Source organism: Palaemon carinicauda, chromosome 2 (genome assembly GCF_036898095.1).
Source record: "Palaemon carinicauda isolate YSFRI2023 chromosome 2, ASM3689809v2, whole genome shotgun sequence".
In the NCBI taxonomy this organism is placed as follows: Eukaryota; Metazoa; Arthropoda; class Malacostraca; order Decapoda; family Palaemonidae; genus Palaemon; species Palaemon carinicauda.
The window spans coordinates 59,134,689-59,148,517 of record NC_090726.1 but is presented as its reverse complement, the minus strand read 5'-3'; the positions used below and the strand labels follow the sequence as shown (position 1 = coordinate 59,148,517).

Sequence of the window (13,829 nt, the reverse complement as noted above, 5' to 3'; positions counted from 1 at the left end):
TCTTTTGCCATACTCCACCCACTATGCAGTCAGCCATTCCTTCACTCATTACAGTAGGATGACTGCAAACACCCATGCTCCTGGCAAAAGACGCACATGGAATGGAGATCCACGTGGCTACTGCTCATAAAGGTGCCGCATTTACTTTCAGGGACGACAAGACTGCTAGTGATTTCTCCGTTCAAAACAAATAGTTTAAACAATTTACAAGAAAAAGAGAAAAAGTCAAAATAGCCAAGGATGCACCGAGTGTACATCTGTATAAGTCGCTGACCGAAATCAAAGTGGCTACTGTGTGATGACGAGGTGGGGCTTCCCCGCCACCCGCCAGTACCTACCAACACCTTGTTATAAACTTTAAACAGCCAAATTCCAACTACGCAGATATCATACTCCTATTAAAGGAAGAAGGTTTGTATTCTTGCAGGAGCAAATCTAAATCCAATTACATGAAATCCTCTAAACTAATCTGAAAACCATTTCATGACTTCCCTCTCCTTCAAGAACTGTACATCAAACAGATTTCACTAACCACTCCTCATTCATTCTTCTACATCCACTAACCATATTTGAAGGCCAACTAATCCACCTACTCCCAAAACTGATAATGCTACTTACCTGATCTTTTAGTGGGACAGGTTTAGGAGTCCTGAAGTTAGTTGATACAGAGCACCGACTACCACTTTCCTTCTCTAGTTGAGATTCACCTCTCTTTTCTCTCTCAATCTTCTCTAAAATTTGTCTCTGACCACCAATTTCAAACTGCAGCCTTTCAATTTCACTCTGGCAATCCTCCACCTCCTTTCGCAGTCGGTAGGTTTCAGTACGCCAGGATTCCACTTCCTTTTTAGTTTTATCTACAATCTTTTGCTTTTTCATGGAAGTATCTTTCCACTCTTGTGCTTTAGTCCTATAATGTTCGACGTGCTGCTCCATAGTGCGGTGTTCAATTTCTAACTTCTTCTTTTCATTTTCCAGGCTATATAGTTTGTTTTGGAGTATCATGACCTGCACTTCCTATGGAGTATACAAATATATAATTTAACCTAGAAAAATAAGAGAATATATTTTTTTTAATAAAAGAAACTAGATTTTTCATACAAACCAATCACTTGAACATGACAGCAATCATGGTCTTCGAGTAGCCACAGAAACTGCGTAACTATCTAACAGACTAAAGCTCAGTTAAAGTACACCACAAGTACCACCTAGATGCTCTGAAATCCCTCTATCTTCCATTTCACTTTTCATGTAACAGGCATAAGCCTTTGAGTTTATCAGGGCTGAAGAGGGAATTTCTTATACTGTACAACTGATGGTTTACTAAAAATTTTGACAATATTGTTTTCTTTGTCACATCCATATTACTTTAGTGCTTGAATCTTTAATTTGGGTAAAGGGATCAAACTGCTAAATGGCCCAATAAAAAACCTTAAGGATCCAGTAGAGCATTTGGGATTGGTACAAATCAGGGAACAACTCTTTAAGAGGTAAATGAAAGGTGCTTGGCCTGGTATATGTATTGACTGACTCAAGTCTTGTGAGTCAAGTTAATAACCACAATTAAAGGCTGCAATATTATAAGAGCCCATGTCTGGCAGGAAGGGTCAGGCAATCTACAACAAACACCCCAGGAGTCTCTTATTTCTAGGATGTTCAGCATGAATGGATGAGACGTGGGTCAAGGAAGAGGTTGAAGAAAAATACAGTAGAACCTCAAAGATCAAACTCCCTAGAGATGCAAAAATTCAATTATTTTACCCTTGGAGATTGAACTTGAAAGAATCTATATGGGTCAAGACATGTAGCTAGGGTGGCTGACCCAGTTTACTTGCCCTTACCTAGTTCAGACCCTAAAACCTTATTCCATTAACTTTTTTGTTAATTTTATGGTCATGTTGATAATAAATTCAATTCAATATACAAAGACTGACTGAATAGCTAGGTTCCTTTTTAAGTATCCTTAGACCAAAAGCAGCTGAGGATAAAGCAATTATGATGAAATGGGTCTATTTATAAAATTTTGTAGAAAAAAAAATAGATAAGTTAATATAATTTATATTGAGCTATTTCAGAAAATGTCAAAAGGGGGGCAGAAACAATTCTCTTGATGTTTTTAATAAAAGGTCTTCAAATGAATAACAACTAGTGGTGGAAAAAGGCAAATATATGAAAGAATCTCACTAGAGGACTCCCTTTCCAAGCCTCCACTCTCCTTACAAGTGAAACTCGGTGTTCATCTATTCCATAATTATTCATTTAGTCAATTAAAAATTTTCTTGTTCTTGGTATACTTTTTATACTCTACTGTATTTTAATATTGTAAAATATGTGTATAAAGAGGAGCTTCCTTGGGTGGGGAACCAATTAATGCTATTTCAATTCATTCTTATGGCAAAAATTAATAGCATTGTATTTAACATCAATAAAAGGTAGTTTTGCTTTTAATCCTAATGACTAGAGTATTTAGTATTGTAAACCAATAATTGCGTTATTCAATTTATGATATGTAGGTACTACATGAGTTCCAACCATTTTACTTGTAATACTGTACTCAGTCATGTAGTTACCTTGAAAGTTACCATCAACTAAAAGCATAATAATCTCAACAATCTTTAAGGTGTACATTGTTTTTTAAATCCTTCTTAAGTACCTTTTAGTCAACATCATTCAGCTTTTAATTTATTATTTTTAAGGCCAAGATCACCAACATGAATGTTATACTTATATTATATATTATAATTCAACACAACAAAACTAAAAATAATCTAAATTAAGACTTATTTTTATGATTTTTAACATTATAGAGTTATTTTTATCATCATCATCAGCTAAGCTACAACCCTAGCTGGAAAAGCAAGATGCTATATGCCCTATAAGGGCTCCAACATGGAAAATAGCTCAGGGAGTCAAGGAAATAAACAGATAAAATTGTGCACCTGAATATACCTTTAAGTTATATCAGATGATTTTATGAACTAAAAGAATTCCAGTTTTCCTTGTGATATACCGTATATTAACGTGTAAAGGGCGAAATTTTAAGACCAGTTTTAAATTAAAAAAGTCAGGGCTTGCCCACTCGACTTCTGCTGTGTTGTTGTTTGGGTATTCTAATTGCATATGGTTCATTAATAGGTTAGTGGTTTGGAAGGATCGACCTAAAATTATATAATATACTCATTTCGATTACGGTATATATTTTTATGTTCAAGTAAAATATGGTATTTTCATTTTAAAATTAATTTTTAAACATACTTACCTGGTAGTTACATATATATAGCTTAATCCCGCCGATTCGTCGCGCGCACGGTTGAAATTCAAAATTCGCGGCAATCGCCGACAGGTGGCCAGGTGATCATACCTGTGCTCCCTCTATCCAGGTACCTGGAACCATTCCCATTTGTCCTCAGAAATTCCATGCCCCTGTTTTCAGAGGGGAGGAGGGAGGGACCTTTTATATATGTAACTACAATGTAAGTATATTTGAAAATTCATTTTAAAATGAAAATACCATTTTTAAATAGTGTATGTAACTTCCCTGGTAGTTACACATATATAGCTGATTGACACCATTGGTGGTGGGTTAGAAAACCGCAACCCCGTCGGGAATTAGTATAATTATTAATGGCTACAAATTAGCTGTACCAATAATCTGATTCGTACCTGATAAGGAAGCTGGCTTTGTAGTTATCCTGCCTCATTTGCCTGCATTCCTTGAGAGACCAAGCGATCCACCCAGGGGGCTGTAAAAGTCTCTGTGGGGCTGCCACACGGTCCTTGACCTTAACATGACTAGACCACCACCTTTGCTATCCTGGCACAGCCATGGACAATGATCTGACCACCTGACCCAAAAACACACTCCATAAAAACTAACTTAGACTTGCATCCCAGACTGTGTAAGGTTGCAACAACCTTCACAGACAACCTGTGATACCAAGTTCAAGAAACAAGCAAGGGTATATAATAAAAGGTTATAGGTTAGAGGCAGTAGTACCTTCTCCAACTACGAAGCCGGAGGCAACATACGGACCCAGGGAACAACAATCCTCATATTGGGTCTGTACCTCTTTAAGGTAACATTCTGCGAAGATTGACTCGCTTCGCCATAATGATGCCTCCAAAATAGATTTCATAGACTTAAGTGTCTTTAAGCCATCAAAGTCACCACAGCTCTTACTTCATGTGGTTTGACTTTGAGGATTGGAAAGGTTTTCTCGTCACAGCTCTGGTGAGCTTCCCTTATTAAATCCTTTAAAAAAGAAGGCCAGTGTATTCTTTGACAATGGTAACGAAGGCTTCTTTACCGAGCACCAGAGGTTATCTGCCTGTCCTCTCAGGGTTTTGGTCCTCTGCAGCTAAAATTTTAGGGCTCTCACTGGACAAAGGCCTCTCTCCTTTTCCCGTCCTACTAAATGAGATAACCCTGGAATGGTAAAGGATCTGGGCCATGGTTGCAAAGGATTCTCGTTCTTGGCGAGAAAACCTAGTTGTAGAGAGCAGACTGCATTTTCTCCATTGAAGCCCACCTTTTTGCTAATGGCTTGCAATTCTCCTATTCTCTTGGCTGTAGCCAACGCAACTAGGAATAGGGTCTTCTTAGTAAGATCCTTCCATGAAGCCTTGTTGAGAGGTTCAAACCTGCTCGAGGTTAAAAACATCAGGACTACATCCAAATTCCAAGAGGGGGTTGGGTTGTTTTTCCTCTTAACGGTCTCACAGGATCTTATGAGGTCCAAGAGATCCTTGTCTCCTGACACGTCAATATGTCTGTGACGGAAGACGGAGGCTAGCATGCTGCGTTATCCCTTGATGGTCGATACTGCTAGCTTCTCCTGTGTTCTCAAATGTAACAGAAAATCTGCCAGTTGAGTTAGAGAGGTATTGGAAGAGGATATGTTGTTAATCCTGCACCATTCTCTAGACACATCCCACTTAGATTGGTACACCTTGATTGTGGACGTCCTCCTCGCTCTCGCGATTGCTCTTGCAGCTTCCCTCGAAAAGCCCTTCGCTCTTGCCAGTTTTTCGATAGTCGAAAGGCAGTTAGATTGAGAGCGAGGAGATTTTGACGGTATCTCTCTATGTGTGGCTGTCTAAGTAGATCGTTCCGATACGGTAACGCTCTGGGGGTGTCTACTAGCCACTCCATCACTTCTGTGATCCAAGGTCTCATGGGCCAAAACGGATTTATCAGGGTCATGTGGGCGTTGTTCGACACTCTGAACTTCTTCAAGACTCTGTCTAGGATCTTGAATGGGGGGAAGGCGTACATGTCTAGTCCTTCCCACTCCATGAGGAAGGTGTCCACTGCCACTGTTTCCTGGTCTGGGACTGGAGAGCAATAAACTGGTAACCTCTTTGTTCTTTGCGTCGCAAAGAGGTCTATTGACGGTTCTCCCCACAGATTCCAAAGCCTGCTGCACCCCTCGTGATGTAGGGTCCACTCTGTCGTGAGAACCTGTCTTCCTCTGCTGAGAAGATGCGCTCTGACATTCTTCTCCCCCTCTATGAAGCGGGTTATCAGAGTTATATTTCTCGCTTTAGCCCACAGTAGGAGATCTTTTGCTGCCTCTGAATGAGTGCCTCCTTGTTTTCTGATGTAGGCCAACGCTATGGTGTTGTCTGCGTTGACCTGAACTAACTTGTTCTGGACTTCCTCCTGGAAGTACATTAGTGCTAGATGAATGGCCACTAGTTCCTTGACATTTATATGTCATTCCTTCTGATAATCTTCCCACAGACCCGAGATCTCGCCCTTTCCCAGTGTTGCACCCCACCCCATGTCTTATGCGTCTGAATACAACACTAGGTTGGGGTTCTTCTGTTGAAGTTCGAGGCCTTCTAGGAGTTTGTTGGGGTCATCCCACCAACTCAACTGATTCCTGATTCCCAGAGGAATCGGAATCCACGTCTCTAGACCTTGGTCTTTTGTCCAATATCTTGACAGATGGAATTGCAGTGGACGTAGATGAAGTCTTCCCAGGGATATGAATTGCTCGATCGAGGAGAGGGCCCCCAGCAGACTCCTCCATTCCCTCACCGAGCAGGTCCTTCTGCCTAGGAAGTGCTTCACCTTTCTCAAGCATTCCAGAATGCGTTTCGGAGCTGGAAAAGCCCGAAAAACCACTGACTGATTCCTCATACATAGGTAGATGATGTCTTGTGAAGGCATCAGTTGTGATTTGGCCAGATTTACAACCAGACCTAGCTATTGCATCATGGACATTGTTACTCGTAGATCCTCCAAACACTTTTCTTGCGACCTGGCTCTGATTAGCCAGTCGTCCAGGTACACTGATATTCGTACCCCTTTCAGATGTAACCAGCGAGCCACGTTCGACACCATCCGAGTGAAAACGTAAGGAGCCGTGCTTAGTCCAAAACAAAAGTGCTTTGAACTGATAAATAGTTGCGTGGTGTACGAATCTCAGGACTGACGCAGATGTCTCCATAGCAAACGTGACTTTGCTTACATACTTGTTCAGTGGACTTACGTCCAGAACGGGTCTCCAACCCCCCGAGTTCTTGGGAACTAGAAAAAGTCTGTTGTAAAAACCCTCTGACGAGGGGTCCTCTACAACTTCTATCACTGCTTTTGACAGAATCTGGTTGACCTGCTCTTGAAGAGCTGCTGCCTTGCTCCCCGAGTATGTAGCTGTCAACTCTAACGGCTCTGGCAAAAGAGGAGGCCTTCTTAGGAAGGGGATTTTGTAACCCTCCTTCAAGACATCGACTGTCCAGTCGTTCGCTCCCCTTTGGCTCCACTCTCGCCAGTAGTGGGATAACCTGGCTCCCACTTGTGTCTGGAGGTTGTAGAGCTTACTTTCTGGTTTTTGGTTGCTGCTTTGTGTATTTACGAGGTTGTCCTCCAGCAGCCGTTCTCTGACTTCCTCTTGAAAGGGCCCTCCTACGAAAGGGCTGGCGCGTGGGAGGAGCTTCCTTCTCCTTCCTGGCTAGAAAGTTTGCCGGAAGAACTTTCTTCGCAGTCCTGGTAATAAGATCTTGCGTTGCTTGTTGCGCAAGAGCTGCCGACAAGTCCTTCACTACGTCTGAAGGGAAGAGATGATTATTTAAAGGAGCATACAAGAGCTCTGCTCTTTGAGCGAGAGTCAATCCTGAAGACAGGAAAGAACACAGCATGGATCTCTTCTTAATAACCCCTACCGTGAAAAGGGCTGTGAGTTCGACCGTCCCGTCCCTCACGGCTTTATCGAGACAGGCAATAAGGTGCATCTGCGTCTCGTTCTATTCGTCTGCGACATCTGTGAGGGCTCCGAGAGTCCAGTCCATCAAGCTGAAGACCTCGATAGTTCTAAAGATGCCCCTCAGCAAGTGATCCGTCTCTTGACGTGGACCCCACAACCTTAGCCTTAGTCATGGCTGATCTACGCGAGGCGTCAACGAGTCTGGAGAAGTCCCCCTGGGAGGAGGCAGGAACTCCCAAACCGAGAGCCTCCCCAGTCTCGTACCACACACTGGATCTAGAAGCCAATCTCGTAGGGGGGAAGGAAAAGGTTGTCCTTCCTTGTTCCTTTTTCTTGAGAATCCAATCGTTCAGAGTAGAAACAGTCCTTTTGACCGATCTGGCTAACACTGTCTTCTTAAAGGAGGAAGGTTTCTGGGATCTACCCTTCAAAAACTGCGAGGGTGGGCTCCGAGGTACAGCCTGCTGAAAGTCATCCGGATACAAGTCGGCCAAAACTGCAAGTAATCTTTTAAGATCTGGTGCATGAAGAGTATCTTGCGTTTCCTCCTCTGAGATCTCTAAAGGGTTAGCAATCTCCGATGTAGAACAAGTGGAAGAATCACACGCCTCGTCTTGCTCGCTTGCGTCCCGCATGCTGCGAGGGGGCGTCACGCTCCTTGTCGCCTCCCGTAACGCGTCCAGATCGCTCCAAGGGAGCGTCCATGAGCGCTGCAGCTTGCCGCGAGTCTGCGTCCTGCTGGCTGTTCGCGTCTCGTTCCAATCTTATTCTTTTCCTAGGTCTGTTGACGTCCTTAGGTTCTTGTTGCGAGCTTCCTCTGTTTGCGACTTATAAACGTCTAACAGGGATGTAATGGACTGTTGAAGCTCTGACAGACATGCTGCTTGCGGTGCATCCTGCATGCTGCGAGGGAGCGTCACGATCCTTGTCGCTTCCTGTAATGCGTTCAGTTAGCTGCAAGGGAGCGTCTACAGTTTCAGAAAACCTAGCTGGGGTCTTTTGGCGAAGAAGAGGTGAAGTCCCTTGCGACATCTCCCAATCCGGGGGTGGGGGAGAAGCATGAATCGGTGTAAAGTGCATGTCTTCTTCCTCCAACGAACTATGCGTCCTACACCTCTGTTTAGGTGCGGACACGTCGTTTTCTTCCGACAGGAAGATTTACGGAGAGCTCCAATTGCTACACGAGGGTTGCTGGAACTTAATGGGGGACAATTGTCTCTTGAGAGGTCTCGATTGAAGAGGTTGTCGCCAACCGCGTCTAGATCTTGTCTCTTCCGAAGACGACGAACACTTCCTCATCTCTCCTTTCCTGCGGCGAGGGGGAGCGTCCTGGGATGCGTCGACAGGATCACTCGAGGGGACGTCCGTTCGCTGTTCAACGTCTCTCACCTCCTTTAGCCTGTCGACTTTCCTTCTCCTAGGGGTTGGGGAGCATGGAAGAGGTCTAGGGCTAGGAGCATGATAGACACGAACGGACGCACCCTCCACTGCACTATCACTATCCCCGAACTAGCGTTGCAAACCATGCACTGGCCTCCACATCACTTCCTTATCCAAAGTAAGGGATTGCACTTTCACTCCCAAAGCCGAGATAGCAGCCATAATATCCTTCAAAGAAGGCTCGCTTACCTCAGACTCCGTAGGTGGGTCTGGTACTACAACCTTAGGATTAGGATTAGGAATATTAGTTTTATGCAAGTTAGAAAGGACTTGACTATTCGAAGACCTATTAGACAGAACACTTGACGATCTAGCTCTCCTAAGTCTGTCCTTCTCCAAACACCTAACATAGCGATCATACTCTCTCCACTCTCTCTCTCAGATAAACTTTCACATTCATTACATCTGTCATTAAATGAACAGTCATGCCCTCTGCAACTCTTACATATTGAGTGGGGATCAAGAGCAGCCTATGGAAGCCGAGTCTTACACCCCTTAACACACCTTCTAATAACAGAGTCAGCCATTTTAAAAACTAGAAAAGCAGTTAAAACTAACTGTCCAACAAAATCTTTCTTATCCGAGTGAAAAGTAAATAGGGAAAATCCAAAATCAGCGAAAGCCATCAACAAAAAACCAAACAATGGGTACTTCACCAATTTGTAGACAAAGCAAACCCACAACGTAGAGCGAATTTCCGACGTGTTGCTGGAACGACGGCAGGGAATTTCTGAGGACAAATGGGAATGGTTCCAGGTACCTGGATAGAGGGAGCACAGGTATGATCACCTGGCCACCTGTCGGCGATTGCCGTGAATTTTGAATTTCTGCCGTGTGCGCGACGAATCGGCGGGATTAAGCTATATATATGTAACTACCAGGGAAGTTACATATCTAAAAATTTCATCTTTATTTATTTACAGTACTGTACTTGGGCTATGTTGTGTGAACCTGTTGGTAGGCTAGCCTAGTTGTCTGAAACCTACATTTTTCATACTTGTACCGGTAATTAATTTTTATACTTGCATAGTAGTTAGGAAGGATTGACTTAAAAGCAAATAATATGCCCAGTATAATCATACACTGCAGTTGTGTGTTTATGTATAATAAAAATAAGAATTATTTTTTTTTATTACAATACTTAGTCATCAAAATCTTGTTTTGGACAACCTGGAATGTAATGTTTACATTATTTGCCAAGAGACGGCGGTAGTGGTGGTTGTTCGAAACCTTAAAATTTGCAGGTTATCAGTACCTACACTATGTTTACAAGGAAAGAATGATGCAAACAAATTTAAAAAAAAAGAAAAAACTTCACTTGATAAACTTGAACTTAAAAACAATCAAAATCAACACCGCCATTTGAACTATTAAAATGTGTTAAAAAAAACTCATCAGAACAGCAACGTCAAGGGGATCATCTTTGTTTCTTTCGTTTGTACTACTAGCACTGTCACCGTCCTCCGTTCCATCTAAATTGGTTGAAATGCTTTTGCTGTATACTTAGAAATCCAAAATAAATGAAAGAATTTTTTTCATGCTTTTGCTAAACACACCACCTAAAACCAAAACCATTGCTTTGTTTATGTTCCATTGCCAATCATAACTAACAAACTAACATAATTACATGTCTGTGTATAGGTTAGCTTTTGCAGCCACAGCTATCTTACCAAGTATAGGTCATGTGATAATAATGATATTATTAATGTTGATTTACTTACTTTAGCTCCCTGTGGCCACGGGGGCATTAAAACAATTAGAATAGAGCCAACGTATCCCTGCGTGTCGTAAGACGCGACTAAAAGGGACAGGACGAGGGGGCTGGGAACCCCCTCTCCTGTATTATAATCCTGTGAGACATCAAAGAGGTGGAGCTGGGGGGAGAGTGACTGCTCCCCGCACTCTAGTTTTGGGGTATTTGAATGTGCGTGGATGTAGTACGATAGAGTGAAAGATGTGAGATTGGAAGTATGCTTAGGAATATATGGATGGATATATTTGCTTTGTATGAGACAAAGATAAAAGGGAAAGGTGAAGTGATGTTTGGTGAAATGTCTGGGATTGAAAGGGGAAGAGCAAGAAGAGGTGGCTTTCTTGCTGAGTGAATGGATGACAGGTAAAGTAGTGGAATGGAAGGCGATATCATCTAGGTTAATGTGGGTAAGGGTTAGGTTGGGTAGGGAATGTTGGGCTTTTGTCAGTGCATATGGTCAAGGCTGTGAGAAAAGTGAAGTAGAGCAGAATGAGTTCTGGAATTAATTAACTAGGTGTGTTGAAGGACTGGGTAGAAGGAATTATGTAGTTGTCATGGGTGACTTAAACGCTAGAGTGGGCACTGGAGAGGTAGAAGGTGTCATTGGGAAGTATGGCGTACCAGGTGAAAATGAGTGGTGAGAGACTGGTAGATATGTATGTTGAGCAAGAGATGGTGATAAGTTCTAGCTTTTTCAAAAAGAAAGATAAAAACAAGTATACATGGGTAAGAGTGGCAAATGGAAGAGTGGTAGAAAGGGCATTAATGGATTATGTGTTGATAACTAAAAGAATGTTTGGAAGATTGAAAGACGTGCACGTGTTTACGGGTATGGCTGACGGTATGTCTGATAATTTTTTGGTGGAAGGAAAATCAGTTGTAGCAAAAGAGTGGGTGAATAGAGTAGGTGGGTGTGAAAGGGAGCTAGTGAGGGTTGAAGAGCTAATAAAACCGGCGGTAAAAAGTAAATATCAAGAAAGGTTGAAAATGGCATATGACGAAGTGAAAGTAAGAGAAACTGGTAATTTAGAGGAGTGGAAGTTAGTATAAGAAAATTCTGTTGGGATTGCAAGTGATTTGTGTGGCAAGAAGTTTGTTGGAATAGTGGAATGAAGGAGTGAAGGTAAAAGTGGAAGAGAAAAAGAGGGCTTTTGAAGAATGGCTGCAGAGTAATAGTGTAGAGAAGTATGAAAGATATAGAGAGAAAAATGTGGAAGTAAAGCGCAAGGTAAGTGAGGCAAAGAGGGCAGCTGACCTGAGGTGGGGTCAGGGATTGGGTCATTCATATGAAGAGAATAAGAAGTTTTGGAAAGAAGTGAAGAGAGTAAGGAAGGCTGGTTCAAGAATTGACGAGACATTGAAAGATGGAAATGGAAAGTTGTTAAAAGGAGAGGAGGCAAGAAAAAGGTGGGCGGAATATTTTGAAAGTTTACTGAATGTTGAGGATAATAGGGAGGCAGATATAATTGCTGTTGCATGTGTTGAGGTGCCGGTGATGGGAGATGAGAATGAGAAAGAGATTACAAGAGGAAGTGAGGAGGGCACTAGATGAAACGAGAGTAGGAAAAGCATCTGGTATGGATGGTGTGAGAGCCGAGATGTTGAAGGAAGGGGTGTTACTGTACTTGAATGGTTGGTGAGATTGTTTAATATGTGTTTTGTGTTGTCAATGGTACCAGTAGATTGGGTTTGTGTGTGTATTGTACCACTAAATAAGGGTAAGGGAGATGTGCATGAGTGTTGTAATTCAAGGGGTATTAGTTTGTCGAGTGTAGTTGGAAAAGTGTATGGTAGAGTACTGATTAATAGGATTAAGGATAAAACAGAGAAGATTGGGTTTGTGTGTGTATTGTACCACTAAATAAGGGTAAGGGAGATGTGCATGAGTGTTGTAATTCAAGGGGTATTAGTTTGTCGAGTGTAGTTGGAAAAGTGAATGGTAGAGTACTGATTAATAGGATTAAGGATAAAACAGAGAACACAATCTTAGAAGTACAGGGTGGTTTTAGAAGAGGTAGGGGTTGTATGAATCAGAATTTTACAGTTAGGCAGATATGCGAGAAATATTTAGCAAAAGGTAAGGAGGTGCATGTTATGTTTATGGATATGGAGAAAGCGTATGATAGAGTTGATAGAGAAGCAATGTGGAATGTGATGAGGTTATATGGAGTTGGTGGAAGGTTGTTGCAAGCAGTGAAAAGTTTCTACAAAGGTAGTAAAGCAGGCGTTAGGATAGGAAATGAAGTGAGAGATTGGTTTCCAGAGAGTGGGGCTGAGACAGGGATGTGTAATGTCGCCGTGGTTGTTTAGCTTGTATGTTGATGGAGTGGTGAGAGAGGTGAATGCTCGAGTGCTTGGACGAGGATTAAAACTGGTAGACGAGAATGACCATGAATGGGAGGTAAATCAGTTGTGGTTTGCGGATGATACTGTACTGGTTGCAGACGCGGAAGATAAGCTTGGCCGATTAGTGACAGAATTTGGAAGGATGTGTGAGAGAAGGAAGTTGAGAGTTAATGTGGGTAAGAGTAAGGTTATGAGATGTGAGAGAAGGGAAGGTGGTGCGAGGTTGAATGTCATGTTGAATGGAGAGTTACTTGAGGTGGTGGTTCAGTTTAAGTACTTGGGGTCTGTTGTTGCAGCAAATGGTGGAGTGGAAGCAGATGTACGTCAGTGTGAATGAAGGATGCAAAGTGTTGGGGTCAGTTAAGGGAGTAGTAAAAAATAGAGGGTTGGGCATGAATGTAAAGAGAGTTCTGTATGCGAAAGTGAATGTACCAACTGTGATGTATGGATCAAAGTTGTGAAGAATGAAAGCGACAGAGAGACAGAAATTGAATGTGTTTGTGATGAAGTGTGTGAAGAGTATGGCTGGTGTATCTCGAATGGATAGGGTTAGGTATCTCGAATGGATAGGGTTAGGAACGAAGTAGTGAGGGTGAGAACGAGTGTAAAAAATGGGTTAGCAGCTAGAGTGAATATGATGTGTTGAGGTGGTTTGGCCATGTTGAGAGAATGGAAAATGGCTGTCTGCTAAAGGTGATGAATGCAAGAGTTGATGGGAGAAGTACAAGAGGAAGGTCAAGGTTTGGGTGGATGGATGGAGTGAAGAAAGCTCTGGGTGATAGGAGGATAGATGTGAGAGGCAAGAGAGCGTGCTAAAAATAGAAATGAATGGCAAGCGATTGTGACGCAGTTCCGGTAGGCTCTGCTGCTTCCTCCGGTGCCTTGGATGACAGCGGAGGTAGCAGCAGTAGGGGATTCAGTGTTATGAAGCTTCATCTGTGGTGGATAATGGGGGAGGGTGGGCTGTGGCACAATAGAAGTACCAGCCAAACTCGGTTGAGTCCGTTGTCAGGCTGGGAAGAACGTAGAGAGGAGAGATCCCCTTTTTTTGTTTTATTTGTTTGATGTCGGCTACCCCCATA

The 13,829-nt window shown here is 42.6% G+C and overlaps 1 protein-coding gene across 1 annotated transcript in view; it reads right to left on the bottom strand.

The window, feature by feature from the left end:
• The window catches only part of LOC137625304 (centromere-associated protein E-like), a 138,239-nt gene that overhangs the window by 13,741 nt on the left and 110,669 nt on the right, over window positions 1-13,829 (bottom strand). The window contains exon 24 of the mRNA XM_068356137.1: window positions 619-1,017. Coding sequence (XP_068212238.1) covers window positions 619-1,017 — 399 coding nt within the window. The remainder of the gene's footprint in view (window positions 1-618; window positions 1,018-13,829) is intronic.